Here is a 17166-nt window from a genome sequence, read left to right on the forward strand (position 1 = left end):
ATTTGCAAGAAAAGCTAATTTTAGATTGTGGCTCACAAAATTATTTGTGATGGTCAGTACATTCCTGTAATTCACAGGGTTCTCATGCACCTGATAAAAACTGACACAAATAGATTTTATTCAGTTTGAATATGGTATACTTAAACTGTTTGCTGATGAGCCAAAATTAATCTTTTTAATCTTCTGAGGCATTCCTTTACAGTGCTGGTGGCTGGTGTAAGAAACTGTAGGATATGGATGTTAATTTTTCATGTAGCTACCAGGACTCAGAGGGAAATGTATGATAATGTCATTTTGCGATTGAGGTGATATTTTGACATCTGCTTTTATATTTGCCATTGCACTTCACTACTTTTTCCATTAAAATGTGACTCCAGTGGTGTCCTCGTTACTATTAGCAAAGTGTATATATAGATCATTGGCACATATTTTTGCTGTGTCTGTGATAAGAACAGACCAGTAATGGCCAATTAAAGAGGATTTTCCTTTATGACATATTATAGACGTTAGGCTGTATATCTGGTTACATTCTCCTACAGGAATGTCAATCACCTCAGATGGAAAAAATGGTGGTTGCAGCAGTGATACCCCATCTTCACAGGCACAAGAAACATGAAGCTCCATAATGCCAGGAGGAGTTACCCGTATATGTTCTCTAAACAGCTGTTTTTGACATCCTGTTCATTGTTTGTTTACTTTTGTTTTTAATGTTTAAAAAAAAAAACTTGATTGAAGTTTTAGACAAATTCACATCCCTATTAAAACATCACAATACACGTTTAAACATTCAATCTTCTTGTCTTTCAGGTATAACTAAAGAACGTTTGTGTAATCTAGATGCTTGTGAACATTGATCTACCGGTATGTTACATCGAGATGTTATCGCTCACAGTAACGGGTGGAGGGGAACTACTAGTAGCGTGCCGGTAGATGCAGGACGGACTGTAGAGAATGTAGCGCCGATGTTCCCATCTTAGCTACATTGTATCCAGCCAGCAACGAGAAGAGAGCAGACCCGTCCATATTACTGCCGCTGTTTCAGGTACCAAACTATGTCTAAAATGCATTGTCACGCCAGGGCATTTTCGCTTAAAACCAGCAATGACGTTGCATAAATAGATCATAAGGTTCATTTATTACTTCCAAACCTTATAGCTTGTCAAAATGTTTCTGCAGTAAGCAGTCGATAGCCTGCTAACAGTTTTGTTGCGTATTTAAAATGAATCCACGCATCTTTATCAAGATATGCCTTAACTAAGACTGGCGAATTGGGGTTAGAAGGTTTCACTGTTTATCACAGGTTGGTTTAGCAAAGGTGAGCGTCTTTATTGTCTGCTTCCCAATACCGAGTCAACATGAGTCTTTACGTCGGTCCCACCTCTCAGCTGAGACAGCTGGTTGTTCCGAGTGTCAGTAACGTTTTTCGGGGCGGTGATTGGTAGTTAGGGGCACTGTCAGTTCTGTAGCTACTAGCTTCTCTGCGTTCTTCATCGTGGCCTACATTATGTATCACTTGTAGGACTGTCAGGAATTTGGCAGATCGTGCTCTTGTCGCTGAATAGGATGCGTTTTGTCAAGAAAGTACATACTATCAGTATTTCTTTGTTTTTTTGACTGTCATCAGCACAAGGCCAGGTACAACTAGCTGTATACCTGTACTACTCAACTTCCAAGTCCAGTGGGCCACATTTTCTCCAGCCCTGCACTACCACCTGATTTCACTAATTATTTACCTGTTTGGTTCAGGAAGTAAGCTCATTAATGAAATCAGGTGGTGTAGTGTATGGTTGGATGCTGTGGCCCGCAGGACCTGGCATTGAGTAGCCCTGCCGTGTACCTTTTTTAATCTTCATAGTGTAAGAGGATGCAAAAGATTTGTCTCCAGGAGATTCTGATGCTTAGCCATTTCTCTTTGGTCATGTTAATATCGACTTTAGTGTTCTAAATGTGTGGCTGTCCAAACAAAGTTGCATGCAGTGTTGCTCTGGCGTCCATGTCAGTATCAGTGCACATTTCTGTAACATTATCCAGTGTTCAGGTTCTGGAATCATGCTAGCAGGTGGGGATTTGGAAGGTGATGTATGGCACTAGGGGCTTGGATGATGTGTTTTGCTTTGTGCAGAAAACAGGTTCAAGGAGAGGGAGTGAGCACAGGTGCATGTGTCTGCAGGTCTGAGTGGCAAGACCAGGGAACTGGGCTTGTAACTCAGAGGTCTGGGCACTGTCATGTACGCTTGAGCAAGGTACTTACAAATAAAATTGAATTGAATGAGAATTAAGTTTCTTCAGTAATGTCCATATGTATAAATGGATTGTATGTTAACTGTGTAAGTGTAAGGAGTTGGAGAAGCACTTATCCAAGGTCAGATTTGAACCCGTACCTCACTTGCCAAAAGGCTCCAAAGATGAATGCATTACCAGTCAGCTAAAGGCAAAATCACCCCTACGGGCAGCATTGCTATTTTGAACATGAAGGTTGCGTTGCCAGAAAGTGTTGTCTCGATGACCTACTGAGGGGCCTTTGCTTTACTGCACCTCACTGTGCCTACTAGCGAACTAGCTGAGCTACACCTGCTTCATAAGTCACTCTGGATAGGATTGTCTGCTAATATCCCCCCATGTGTGTATGGCATGTGCAGCAGGAGTGGTTTCTGTGGTGATGGACCCTCCTGACGGACGAGACGAGCGTGTGCAGCAGCAGGAGCGTCTGCAACGGGAAGAGGCTTACTACCACTTCATCAATGGGCTGAGCGAGGAGGAGTACCGCCTAATGAGGGACAGCGATCTACTGGGCACCCCTGGTCAGACTACACCCCATTCTCTCTCTGGCTTATTACTACCCCCCATCCGTCCTCTGCCCTCTAACTGTCTGTCTCAATTCACCCTTCAATAGCTGTATTTCACAGCGATTCCAATGCCAGGAGAGCTTGTGTGTCCTCCTTGCTTTATCACAGCTGCTTGTGGGCTTTGGTGTGCTTTAGTCCTGCCTTCTCGGTCCCCTTAGCCCATGCTTTTGACTGTCGAATCCCCTTGATCCTCGTTGGGCCAGTCGGGTAAAGGCGCATGGTCATGTTCAAGGGTGGGGTTATTATGGGTAGTTGTCATTTATAATGAGGCTATAGGGATGAATTTTCTTAAGCTTGTGCTCATTCTAGTTATATTGACTGTGGAAATAAAGCTAATGTGGTCTAGTATTTATTCCATTATGCAGAGTGTATCACAGACTATAACCCAGCTTAAAGCCTTGGCACCCCTACCCTCTCAGAGACCCGCCTCCTGTACTCTGTGCCACATCCTAAGCTGCCATATCTGCGTTGCAGGTGATGTGACCGCAGAAGAGCTGCGGCAGCGTCTGGATGGAGCGAAGGAACGTCTATCATCACAGCCCCACCCTGAGCCACGCCCACAGAGCAGTGAGATGGGAGAGGATGACGGGGGCAGTGGTGAGGAGGGGGGTACTGGGTAATGTTGCCCTGATGGTGAAGCACATTTGTGAGTGTGAAAAATGGATGATGACAATGGGTATACTGTGTTGCAGGGGGTGTGGAGGCAGGCAGGGAGGCCTCCAATGGTGACTCACTGCTTGAGTGGCTGAACACGTTCCGGCGCACGGGCAACGCCACGCGCAGCGGGCAGAGCGGGAACCAGACCTGGCGTGCTGTCAGCCGCACCAACCCCAACAGCGGCGAGTTCCGCTTCAGCCTGGAGATCAACATCAACCATGAGCAGCCAGAGCCTGGTGACTTAACAGGTGACCCTGTCTCCGCCACGCTCACCCGCTCCACCCACAGCAGGAGGACGCAGGCGCGGCGTGCCCGCAACAGTCACGGCCCTGCTCTGAATCCACCCCTGACCGTGGCTGAGCCCGAACAGCACAGCACTAGTCTGAGCCGGGTGATTGCACTGGATCATCCCGCAGCCCAGCTGCATGGTGGCCAGAGCAGTGACGCTCAGTCCCCTCCTCAGGATACGCAGGAGGGCCTGGGCTGCCCACCCTCAACGCCGGCCCAGCCCGGCGTCCAGAGAGCTCCGCTCCGCAGCAGTAGGACTCGATCACGGGGTCGGGGCCACAGGATAGGTGGGGCTCACCGCCGTTCTTCACGACGCAGTCGCTCCCCGCTGCACAGACCCCCAACCCCTGACACTAGCCACGCCAACGTACCCGAGCCCCACGGGCAAGCCCAGGTTGCCATGGAGATGGCAGCGGAGCCAGCAGAAGATGTGGCGCCCTTGACAGAGACAGCCACGGAAGCGGAGACTCAAGCAACGGGCGTCCGACGTCATCCCACCATCATGCTGGATCTGCAGGTGCGGCGGATTCGTCCGGGGGAGAACCGAGACCGCGACAGCATCGCCAGCCGCACCCGCTCCCGTGTCCGCACTGCTGAGAACACCGTCACCTTCGAAAGCGACAGCGGTGGATTCCGCCGTACCATTTCCCGGTCGGAGCGTGCCGGCATTCGCACCTATGTCAGCACCATCCGCATCCCGCTGCGCCGCATCTCGGAGACCGGCTTGGGCGAGCCCAGCTCCACTGCGCTGCGCTCTATCCTGCGCCAGATCATGACTGGCTTTGGTGAACTCAGTTCCCTTATGGAGACAGAGGCTGACACTGAGGCCACTGTGCCTGACCCCCCGCAGGCTTACCATATTCACAGCAATGAAGAGGCTGGGCCCCAGGAGCAACTGGAGCGGCGCAGTACAGAAGGCCAAGGTACTGCAGGGGGGAGCGGGGATGAGGAGCGGACACGTGTGGGTGGGGCTACTGGTGAGGGGCGGGGCACCACCAGGGACACCAACAACCTGGTGGAGAATGGCACCCTGCCAATCCTGCGCCTCGCGCACTTCTTCCTCTTAAACGAGGAAGAGGAGGATGAGCACCCACATGGCCTGACCAAAGAGCAGATTGACAATTTGTCCACTCGCACCTATGGCCAGGCTAGCTTGGAGGGTGAACTAGGACGCACCTGTAGCGTCTGCATCAATGAGTACACCCAAGGCAACAAGCTACGGCGGCTGCCGTGTGCTCATGAGTTCCACATCCACTGCATTGACCGCTGGCTTTCCCAGAACAACACCTGCCCCATCTGTAGACAGCCCATTCTGGCCACTGCCCAGGACTGACCCCACCCACCCAGACTGATAAACCCCTCCCCCCTCCCTGCACCAAAAAGTGGATGTGGCCTCTGTAAATAATGGCTTTGTTTTAATTCACTCTTATCTTTATCCTATATATTGAATTTAAGGTGAAACCAAGAAACTAGTTGACAGGAGAGGAAAAAATGGCAACATTGTCCAGCAGTAAAGCTATTGTGTTTTAGTCTTTATGCTTTCAGTTTCCAGCGCAGCACTTTGTCTCTATATGGCTTCAGAAAAACTGATTGTAAACGAATGCATCAGCAGCATCTTCATAAACTGTAGACTTCACGGCCTCATACTTGCCTTTCACTGGGGGAAGCGTTCCAAGCCAAACCCATTTCACTCAAACAACCTCCAGGCCTGGGACCCTGACAGCGACATGTAAATACAAATCACTGCCAAAGCCTGCAGTTTTTATTTACACTTGCCATTTGAACACAGGCAAAACTAAACCACTTGTCTGTCCATCATCAAGACATCAGAACAGTTGAAATGATGTTATTTCACCCGGTTGTTTGTGTATGTGTGTGGCAAAGGGGTCATGGACCTCCCTGTGTATAGGATGGGATTTTATGTTGATTGTTGCTGTTTTTATGATTAGGAGGTGACCTGATGCTGAAAGGACGTGCACTACATTACTGTCCACCTTCTGCAACTTGCACCTACACACCTCTTTAGTCGTTATCTCAGTGTATGTCATCTCTGCATTTATACTATTCTGTCCCTTAGTTCCCCTAACAAGTCATGCATGCATGAAGGGTGCTAAACAATGATTAATTTTGGTTTGGGGTTTTTTGTGGGTGGGGTGGGAGGCTGGGGAGCACTTGTTTGAGATGTGATGAACTTTATCAATGTTAGTACATCTCTGAGGTACATAAAATCATTTTCTGTAAGTAAACCCAAGAATGTCATTGCATTAAAGAGGCACTCCAGTGATGTATTGTACAGTGCCCTCCACAATTATTCACACCCTTGATAAAGATCTACAAAATTCTATGATACAAATACTGTGCTATATTTTCATTCTCCAAAATAGGGAAAATATACCTTAATAATGATTAATGGGAATCAACCAAAATAACACTTCTCAAGTTAGACATTATTTCTGAAAATCAGTTGTCACAAATACTGATACTTTTCAGTGCTTTGTGAACCCTCCCCTCACAATGAGTAGTATGTCATATTTTGTGGTGTTTTATGAAAACAGAGAAGTATTGAGGTGGGATATTTGACCATTCCTCCATAGAGAACCTTACCAGATCCATCTTGTGAACTGCACTGTTCCATTCACATAACATTTTTTGATTGGGTTCTAAGCCTGGAAGCCATTGCAAAACAGTAATTCTGTGGTCAGTTAAGCCTCGGTTCTTGTTTAATTTTGAGGTTTGCTTCGGTTAAATGTCTTACTGAGTGATTCATGTGTGGCCAAGTTTCAGGTTTTTGGGTAGGGAGAACCATTTTTGGCCAAATTATCTCCTTGCTTACTGGAGCTCATGATATCAGTGATCTTAAAAAGAGCCCATGCAAAGCTGATGCAAACAACCCCGTAAGATCAAAGATCCACCACCATATTTCACAAGAGGTAGGATGGTCTTTTCAACATAAGAGACTTGATGTTGAAAAAAAAACATCTTCCAATGGCAAACAACTCATGGCCGGTGTGTGTTGGTCTCATCTGATTATAACGCCCTGTTCCAGTCAAAGCTCCAGTGCCATTAACTCCAGATGGTTAGCTGATTGTAGAGGCTTTTTTCAGGCGACTCTTCCAAAATCCCTGTTGTGTCTGATGGTCAATGTGGAGATCTTCATAGATCTCCAAATGTGGCCCTTGGTTTCGTCTTCAGAAGACCACAGTTGGCCTGTAAATCTATCTGTCCCACTGTGCATGGGGCCAAGATGCACTTACATCTTCTGCCAGGCAGGTTTACCGCTGTTCCAATGGATTTAAACTTATTTATTGATTGAATAGTGGAAAGTGGCATCTTTAGTTATATTTACTTGTAACCATTTCCTGGCCTCTGAAAGTTAAGAATCCTTTGTCTTGTTTTTTCTGCCTTTCTCCATGCTGATGCATGACACATGGACTTTATGTGTTACCTAATTTTTATGTGCCAGTGAAACAGGAAGTCATGGAAGGCCATCCCTAAGACAGAGATTAATTTAAAAAGTAGTAACCATGTTAATGCATATTCATTTTTGTTGAATTTTATTAAAAATATTAAATGTGTAAATTGTGAAATCTTTTTGGAACATACAGTGGATTGCAATGTATTCACCTCCTCAGAATACAGCAAGCTACATAATGTTTGGGACAAAAACATACAGACGGGTGACAAATTAAAGGAGAAACTTGAATAAATGAGTGAAGAAACAAAATGAATGCAGATGCTTCCATACAGGTGCACTGCATAATACAGTTTAGTAATTAACATAATATCGTGCTCTGTGGCATGTACAGAAATGCTGAGCAGGCCCAGTGGACCTCGATTTTGTCTAAGATGGAAAGAGGAAAACTATTTAAGTGACTTTGAATTGGAGGAGTGACTAAAGTGAGATCTGCATTTAGATCTATGGGAAGGACATCAGTGAATGGGGTCGGAAATTGTGGTTGAAAGCGCACAAGATGACCATGATGCTCGTGATTAGTCCGATATGTAAGGAACAGAAGGGCAACTCTACCTCGGGTGACTGAGAATGTCAATGCAGGACGTGATCAAACTGTGTCAGCAAGAGAGAGGGATATTATAGTAGGGTTGCAGTACATAAACCCCTCATTACAAAGATGAATGCACATTTTAGAGTTCAGTGGTGCAAAAACCATAGGCACTGGTCTACGGAGATGTGGTGAAAAAAAGTGATATGGTCAGATGAGTCGTGCTTGACAAGTGGGCGAGTGCACGTGTAGCGTAGTCTAAGAGATTGCTACATGCCTGAATGCTTGACCCCTACAGTGAGGGGGTCCAGTGGCTCTGCTGTGCTGTGAGGGGCATTTTTCTGGAATGGTTTTGGTCCACTTTGGTCCTCAGAGTGAAGGGTCATTGCAAATCAATACGAAGTTATTCTGAGTGATCACCTTTATCCTGTGATGAAACATTTCTGTCGTGATGGGAGTGGTCCCTTCTAGGATGAAAATGCCCCCATCCACATGGCATGAGGGGTTGCTGAATGGTTTGATGAGTATGAAAATGATGCGACTCATATGCTATGACCTCATATGCAGTCACCAGATCTCAACTCAGTTGGTAGATTTTTGGACCGACATGTTAGATAGTGCTCTCCACCACAATCAAAGAGACTTGTAGAATCTATGCCAAGGCACATTGAAGCTGTTTTGGCGGCTTGTGGTAGCCCACCACTTTACTAAGATGCTTTGTGTTGGTTTCCTCACAATTTTAGATTTGTAATCAATAAATTCACATGTGGTTAAAGTTTAAAACATGTAGAAATTACAGCACTTCTTATACATAGCCCCCTCCATTTTAGGGCACCATAATGTTTGATACATATAAATGTTATGTAAATGAAAGTAGTCATTTAGTACACACATTATTTACATGCAATGACTGCTTGAACTCTGTAACCCATAGAAATAACCAAGTGCTGAATATCTTCTATGGTGATGCTCTGACAGACCTGCACTGCAGCCATCCTCAGCTTCTGCTTCTTTTGTTGCCTGAAGTTTTCTCTTCAGCATATGGAAACTCATGTTCAATGAGTTCAGATCATGCAAACGACCTGGCCATTCAAGAACTTAGCAGCTTTGAAAAACTCCTTGTTACTTTTGCAATATGTGTGGGATCATTGTCTTGCTGTAGGATGATGCGTTGTCCACTGAGTTTGGAGGCATTTTCTTGAGCAGTTATCAGCAGTTACATTATCGATGGAGATGTGTGTCAGGGCCTGTGGCAGCCATACATGCTTAAACTATAATATCCCTACCACCATGTTTCACAGATGACAGGGGTGGTTTTGATCCTGGGCAGTTCCTTTTGGCCTCCACACTTTGCGCTTGCCATCACTCTGATACAAGTGAATCTTTGTCTCATCTGTCCAAAAAACAATTTTTTATGAACTATACAGACTCTTTTAGGTACTTAGCAAACTGTAATCAGAGAATCCTGTTTTTGCAACTAACTAGTGGTTTGTATCTTACAGTGTAGCCTCTGTAGTTCCATTTGTGAAGCATTCTGCGGACAGTAGCACTGACACATCAACACCTACCTCCCGAATAATGTTTCTGATCTGTCGGACATATTTTTGGGTTTTTGTCTTCATTATGGTGAGGATTCTTCAGTCATCAACTGTAGAGTTTCTTCTTGGCTTACTAGGCCCTTTGTAATTACTCAGCTCAACAGTGCTCTCTTCCTTCCTAATGATGTTGCAAACAGTTGATTTGGGTACGCCCATGCTGAAGGTTTACCCTATGTTGCTGTCTGTTTTTCTTATTTCTCAACCTTGTGATGGCTTCCTTGATTTACACTGGCACAACTCTGGTCCTCATGTTGACAAACACCAATAACAGACTTCAAAGGCAATCAAAAGCCTAGATTCACGAAACTATAGGCTCTCTTATAACTGCACTAAGAATGCAATTGAACATACCTGACTAATCAGAAACACCTGTGAAGCCATTTGTCCCAAACATTATGGTGCCCTGAAATGGGACGGCTATGTATAGAATTGCTGTCATTTCTATATGGTGAAAACAAAGTGTATAAAATACCCTTTAATAAAAGCTGAAAATCTGTACATTAGCCACATGTGAATTGTTTGATTGCAAATCTAAAATTGTGGAGTAAATCCAGAATATATATATTACGCCTTAGCGGGGCGGCATGCCCCATACCTATACAGCACAGAGAGTTTGCCACTTTTCATGGTTTCCTACAGAAATAACCACATTGACTACAGACCCTCAGCCCTTAAAAACATTATTTCACTTCATTTCAACAGACAGAATTCACAAACAACACACATCCGCATAATAAAGCCCCAAACTTAGAGGAGAGTTTGCGTTTTCTCCTTCTTGTTTTTCCTGCTTCCAAGCCCACAAACAATATGTCTCCCCATTGGACATTTACCTACACCAGCCAATCAAAACATCATCACAGACACATGCAAAATTCACATATATATTCTTTAGCAAGAAACTTTTCATTGTCACATCAAAGTATCACATAAAAAAGGCCTGCATGGAAAAACACATTAAAATGAATGTTTTAAACACCTGATGAACACTTACACACCAGAAAGCATATGTTTATACTTGCTTGTCAAGTTCATTTTACAAAATGTACAAGTCCTTCAACATTTGTGATTGTAAAATACTGTACATACAAACACATACTGTATACATCCATCCATCCATCCATACTTAATTACTTAAATACTTAATTATCCCCATGACAACATTTTTCTAACAGCATAAATTAATACATATACAAATTTGAAATATTTAGGCCTATGAAATTAATATTGAATCTTACAAACCTATCCAGGCATATGCTTGCCCCAATAATATACTATAGGCTTGATATTAAAATGAAGTTTTGCCAAGTAAGTACAATAGTATCATTTCTTCTACAATGTACAAGAATAAAATACCATATTTCTGAATATAATTTTCAAAACAACTATATTTTTAAAAAACTATTTCATTCATGAATTTTATTCAAGATGTGCTTCTCATACACCAAAGGCACTGCATGCAGGCAATTGTTCAAACATACTGTGTATTCATTAAAAAAACAAACAGCTGAAATTATTCAGCAACATTATTCCTGCTATAAATGATTGCCATTTGACACTTTGATATGAGATATTTTTTGAATGACCACATTCTCTTCAGGTGGTAAGATGAAAAAACACAGAGCCAAGTTACTTGAAATAATGTAGGAAACATTGTGTAGCAGCATTGCTTTGGAATAGAGCATGTTTAATTAGTATTAACTAAGATAGCTAATATTGTTTACATGGCCTAATTTTGATTTGTACGTTTAATGGCAGGCCTAGATTTTGCAAGGCTTAATGACTTACAGTGTGTGTATGTGTGAGTAACTTGACATTTTGTACGTTGAAAACGTGTTTTTTCCCCCAGATCCAAACACATCAAATCGGTATGGTATTTGTATTAGGTTTGCAGTCCATGACAAAATACCCCCCAATACAGTTCACCCTTGGTGCTCGGCCCAGTCACTATTACATTTGTCATTGTAATGAATTATGTGGGGATTCTGATTAATTGTAGACTGATTTATTTTTTATTGTTGGCAAAAAAACAAACAAAAATTTAAAAAAAAAAAAAAAAAAAAAAAAAAAAAAATAGAACTAACGTGACAGCATTGTGCTGTCAAATATAATCAATAAAAACAGCTTTGCTTTTTTCCAAAGGCCTGCTGCTTTATTTTGCCTCGGACTGGTCGACGACGTGACTACGCTCATCATGATTAGCGGCTGTGTAACCTGGCGTCGGTGGTGATGAGCGGTTTCCCAGCGACCGTAGCTTGCAGTCTCCCCGCAGTAGCCAGCTCTATCCATGAGCTAGGAGTATGCCAGCTTGTCCGCAGTGTCCCCTCTGTTCGATACAGACGCTTTCAATATGTATTTTAACAGACGGTCCAAGAAGATCCACAGCGAAGGAGGTAAGCATAACATTTGGGACCTTGTTCGGGGCGCAACGGATTGATAACGGATTTACAGTAAAATGACGTTATAATAGGCTCCCCGTTGACTGTTTTCATAATTAAGCAATCAAGGAATGTTAGGCTATGCCTGTACAGTAGCCTATTTGCACGATAATTATCTGCATACAGAAGATAGTACGAATTGATTTCTTATGTAGGTTGCGGAACAGAGGATGTTAAGCAAATTTCGTTTTTGCCGCGGTCGTTGAATAGCTGTGAATGGTCTACGTTTGTATTTATTCGGTTTGCTGTTTATCTTGCGGGTCTTTGCCTCGCGTCATACGCACTTCCATTACCAGGACCGATATGATGTGCAGGGGGGATTGGTACAGGACGCTAGCGCAGGTGACCAGGATATTAGGCTAAATATGTCAAGGGCTTCTAGTGAATCTGCTCATGCCTGCTGTATCTAATTGTAGTTTGTTGGACGCCAGCTTGATCTAGACACGGTTAGGCATTCTCTTGTGTATAACACCGAGGCTGTGTACACACGGGGAAGATAAAGCTGATGCAGAGCTGGCAAGCACACAGGAACCAGGAAGCCTAAATCTGGATTCTACTGGCAACTGACCGATATTGAACACGGGGATTCTAGCATCACGTGACCTGGTAAAACCTGTTCTTATGTTCTAAGCCCTTTGCTTGAAGCCTGTTATCGCACCTGATCAGATCATGCAGAGACTGCCATCCCTGAATGCACTGGAACAGGGTGGAACTGATCTTGCTCCTGTGGCATTTTGCCATTGTTTCGGTGGTTTGCGTGTTTTTGTCTGAGTGGATGTGTGGGTACCTGTATATTTTTGTTCATGTGTGTGTGTGTGCATGTAGGTTCTACGCATGTGAAAGAGAAAAACAAAGATGTTATACAGCCCTCGAGCCTGGTGTGAGCAAGCAGATGCAGAATGCACATTCACACTGACAGTACACATAGCAAGACAGAAAGACCTGACAGGCCACTGTGTAGCATTGTAGTTCACAGACATACGAACACCTGACAGAAAATTGTGTTGCACTACAGCTCCCAGCAGACAAACAATGTATGTAGCATTGCAGCTCACAGATGAATGTGCCCCTAACAGGCCATTGTATACCAATGCAGCTAACAGACAGACATACAACAGACAAGCCATTGTGTAGCAATGCAGTTAACAGACAGACATACAACTGACAAGCCATTGTGTAGCATTGCAGCTCACAGACAGATGTATGCTTGACAGAATGTTGTGTAGCATTGCATCTCACAGATGGATGTGCGCTTGACAGGCTGATGTGTAGCATTGCACTTGTGAGGAGGAGAAGCACTAAGCGACAGGGGGGCCTGCAGGGAAGGCACTGGGGATGGTGTGCAGTGCTAAATATTGGATGTGGGTATTACTGTGGTGACTGGGTTCAGACCATTTTGGGCAGTGAACCAGCAGAAGTAAAAATATTTTCTGCAGTGATTTGCAGAGAGCAGCCTGCATTTGTTCCATTTGGCACGGATTCAGAAATGCAGTGTGCATCAGGCGATTGTGTGACTTTAATTTGGTGGGAACATGCTTGATATTCTAGAAATAGAAGAAAGGTGCATTGTTAGATGAGTCTCACCGTGGTAGGAGGCCCCATGACCATCAACAGCAAACCATGTGCTATTCTGCACTCAATGAAACAAAATGTATTTATGTCACTGGTATTTACTGATAAGACAGGCTCAACGAATCAGGGACAGGTCCTGTCTCTTGCACCGGAGAAGAGGTTCAGGAAAAATGAGTAAATATGGTTAGTAAATACTCGAAGCATGAGTTCACAAACACTTGGTGACACTGTCAATGGGCAGCTTTGCGCAGACTGTGCATTTGTGCAGGGATGTCCTCTGTGCAGATTTTATGACATTATACGAACACAAGCTTCAGTACAATGCATTCAGAGCCGATTTAAGACTACACAGACCCCAAATTAAAGCTATGCCCCCCAATACAACATACTCAAACACACACCCAAGGTTTGCCTCATTTTTCCACCAATAACACTCAAATGTAGACTTTGACAGCACATTATAAGAATCAAATTTATTTACTTAATTATGCAAATAACAGCAGCACATTTCACACATCAATTAATGGCTTGTCTCTAATTTGATAGCACAGAAAAGCAGAAGTGCTAGGTTTAGTTATGCCGTCTACTTACAAATAAAATGTAGCCAAACAGCTCACAGCTCTGTATTATTTCTGCTCTCAGTGAAGCACATGACAGAATAGCAACAGCCTACTAAGCATGAATGCAGAATCAATACTCACTGCCCGGATGTAAGCCTAATGCTACTCAACAGACAGTTCACACACAAAGAACTGATCAACTCAGCAATATAATCAGCAGCACAATTATATTGCACACCATGAGAATCCACAGTGAGTCAAATCCAAATGAAAATGAACAGTAGCAGTAAGCACAGGCCTATGCAGCAGAGGAATATACCTGCTATAGTCCCAATGTAGTCTGATAGGCCTAATAATCAAAATAAAAGCTTTAATGAAACAAGAGAGGGGTAGCCTACCAATTTAGAAGCTTTTTTTTCTTGCTTTTTGAGCTGGAAAATCCATAATGAGTCCCTAATGATACTGGAATCACAAAAAAATGAAAGCAAGACCATTCACTTATTTTTGTTAGATGTTTTGCAAGAGAGGTGCCGTTACCCTGGCAACACATGAAGGTCAGACTAATATCTGGACGACAACCATTGCCGTCCTGTGATAAGCATTAGTTTACAATTCAATGGAAGTGTTATATTTCACAATTTTAGCAAAGGTACGACCTGGAAAATAGACTCTCATTCACCCTCAAACTAGTCAAGTAGCAATCCAGCATTTTGCTAGGTTCACAGTTACTCGCGTAGCTGAGTATTGAAATTCAGTTTGACCTGCTTCAATCCTATTGTTCTGAATGGGTATAATTGCTATTGTGCTATGTTATGATGTTTTCTTCATTTTTGAGATTTCGGACTGTTCCAGTTCCATGATACTTGGCACAATGGAAGAGGGTTACTAGGATTAGTGCAAGAGTTCTTTTGCTACCGATTTGTCACTTGGTGGCACTATAGCACTGAATTGAATTTTCACAATTTAAACAGCAGGAACTCTTGACCACATTACTGTACAGACACATTTCTAGAACCCATAGATTCTTCTTCTCATTCAGAGCAAATTTGTCTTTTGTAACTTTACAGTTTGATTTCAATGAAAAGCACATAAGCAACTTCTCCTTCTACAGCAACTGACCAAATTGCATAGAACTTGCACTAGTCATTGGACTGTTATCTCTAAACGTTCTATAAAGAAGATTTCTATCTAAAAAATTATGGCTGAAGTGTTACATTTTTTAGTTTTCACGCATACATTATGCTAATTATGTTAATTAATTATTGGTTCATTAACAAAAGACTTGGCTAATTGGCTTGGTACCTGTACTGTTTTGTAGGGCACATCAGTATGAAGAATAGCCTACAAAATTTGAGCGGTGCCAATCGGCTAAAACGTAGAAACTACATGAAATTTTGAGTCCAACCTGGTAACCTGCTTGAATCCAATTGTTTTGGATGGGTTTAACTGCTATTATTCTGCATTCTGAATTTTGGTATTTTGGTCTTTTCAAATTTAATGATATTTGCCACTGTTCTAGAGGGTTACGTGGAGTAATGCGAGACGATTGGCCACTTGGTGGCAATATAGCTGTTAATTAAATTTTCAATATTTAAACAGCCACAAGGTAATTCAGGTAATTAGTTAATATGTGCAGTATAATTGGTGACAACAAAACCTGCGTACACACTAGCCGTGCAAGAATGGATTTGATGACCCCTGGTGTTGATTGTCTGCTTGGAGCCTGTGCATTGCTTCTTACAGCTATATTTATTAGGGGTCCCTGTTGCTTTTGCTGTTGCTGGGTAAAATGTAATGGCCATAAAACATGAACAAAATGACCAAATAAATAGAAATTCTGTATGCAGAATATTGGCCACATGTCCTGACAGATGCTACATGAATCTTCAAAAAACATGGCTGCAATCAGCCAATAAAAATTCAACGCTCATTAGATTGTCTTAACACGATCCAGTCTTCTTCAAATTTGGTACCTATGTACTACTGGTAAGTGTGTACTGTCATTTGTATTCAAAACTTGGAATTAGTCAGTAGGTGGCGCTACAGCAATTAAACTTTTTTTTTCTCACTCTGTTTGGACTGCTGTCATGAGCTTTCTATTTGCATACATGTCTCTGATTGGAGAACAATTGCTGGCTGTTCTTGCTCGATTGTTTGTGCACTTCCTGTTTGTGGTGGAAAGAGGATGGAAGGAGTCTGGTTGGGTTGGGAAAGGTTTGTCACAGGATTGTGTTGTGATTTCAAGTGTGTAATTGCTATTAGTTTGAGTTTTTATATGACTGATGAGCCACTGGGCACTCAGATGGCTGCATCTTCCTGGAAAAGGGAGTTGGTGATAGTGGGGGACTCAGTTATTAGAGGAGTAGATGGTGTGTTGCCTTTGCGGTGCCCAGGTAGGACATTTTCTGGAGCATGCGGACAAGCTCCTGGCCAGAGCAGGGAGGGATCCATTTGTCATGGTTCACATAGGAACCAACAACATAGGTAAGGGTAGATTTGAGGTTCTGCGGGAAAAATTTGTGTATCTAGCAGAAAAGATTTGGGGCAGAACCTTCATAGTAGTTTTTTATGGAATACTACAGGTATCCCATGCAAGCAGAGGGAAACAGTTTTATTTTGAGGTTTACCACACATCTACAAACCTGGTGTAGGAAAGAGGGGTAAAGGTTTATGGTGTACTGGGACTCTTTTTGGGACAAGGGTGACCTGTACAAGTGTGTGACAGGCTGCACCTGTACCAGAGGGGTACTGCTCCACTGGGCCAGCATATGCTTAGGTAGCACAGGATTATTTAAATGAGGGAGGGACTTGGTGGGCTTGGAGTTTAGAGAGTGAAATGGGTAGGGAGGTGTAGACCACCCAGATGGAAGCTGTCAAGCCTTCCTATAATAGTATGAATATTTTTTTATTATCCTTACATTTATATAGCACCTTTCCAAATGCTCAAAGTGCTTTACAGTCAGGGGGAACTCATCTCACCCACCACCAATGTGTAGCACCCACCTGGGTGATGCACGGCAGCCATTTTGTGCCAGAAAGCTCAGCACACATTAGCGAAGGTGGAGAGGGAGAGAACATATTTTAGCCAATTAAATCTGGGGATGATTTTGGTGGCAGTTTGCAAGAGCCAGATCTGGGATTTAGCCAGGACACCGGGGAACCCCCTACTCTTAGCAATAAGTGTCATGGGATCTTTAATGACCACAGTG

At 43.2% G+C, this 17166-nt stretch overlaps 2 protein-coding genes across 8 annotated transcripts in view; both read left to right on the top strand.

The window, feature by feature from the left end:
* The first annotated feature begins 904 nt into the window (after nt 1-904).
* Nucleotides 905-9893, top strand: rnf6 (ring finger protein (C3H2C3 type) 6). 4 transcript variants are annotated; one of them, XM_035414517.1, is made up of 5 exons: nt 922-1042; nt 2123-2243; nt 2640-2801; nt 3321-3443; nt 3539-9893. In XM_035414517.1, exons 3-5 carry the CDS (start codon nt 2660-2662, stop codon nt 5122-5124), a joined length of 1851 nt encoding a protein of 616 aa, XP_035270408.1. In that variant the 5' UTR covers nt 922-1042; nt 2123-2243; nt 2640-2659; the 3' UTR covers nt 5125-9893. The 4 variants fall into 4 exon arrangements, with proteins under 4 accessions (XP_035270407.1, XP_035270408.1, XP_035270409.1 ...); XM_035414518.1 differs by having other exon boundaries at nt 2643-2801; XM_035414516.1 differs by lacking the exon at nt 2123-2243 and having other exon boundaries at nt 905-1042.
* Nucleotides 9894-11543: 1650 nt separating this feature from the next.
* The window catches only part of atp8a2 (ATPase phospholipid transporting 8A2), a 73269-nt gene continuing 67646 nt past the window's right edge, over nt 11544-17166 (top strand). The window contains exon 1 of one of the 4 annotated variants that reach the window (XM_035415805.1): nt 11544-11780. In XM_035415805.1, coding sequence (XP_035271696.1) covers nt 11738-11780 — 43 coding nt within the window. In that variant the 5' untranslated portion in view covers nt 11544-11737. Of the gene's footprint in view, nt 11781-11892; nt 12432-17166 lie in introns of those variants that run through there. The other 3 variants (XM_035415807.1, XM_035415806.1, XM_035415809.1) reach the window with 3 other exon arrangements.

This window comes from Anguilla anguilla, chromosome 4, assembly GCF_013347855.1.
Source record: "Anguilla anguilla isolate fAngAng1 chromosome 4, fAngAng1.pri, whole genome shotgun sequence".
NCBI classification, from domain to species: Eukaryota; Metazoa; Chordata; class Actinopteri; order Anguilliformes; family Anguillidae; genus Anguilla; species Anguilla anguilla.

Coding starts and splice junctions, on each gene's coding strand:
- rnf6 (XM_035414516.1), top strand. CDS start 2,660: ATGGACCCTCCTGACGGACGAGACGAGCGTGTGCAGCAGCAGGAGCGT. Junction 2,802..3,320: donor CGATCTACTGGGCACCCCTG/GTCAGACTACAC, acceptor TCTGCGTTGCAG/GTGATGTGACCGCAGAAGAG. Junction 3,444..3,538: donor AGAGGATGACGGGGGCAGTG/GTGAGGAGGGGG, acceptor ACTGTGTTGCAG/GGGGTGTGGAGGCAGGCAGG.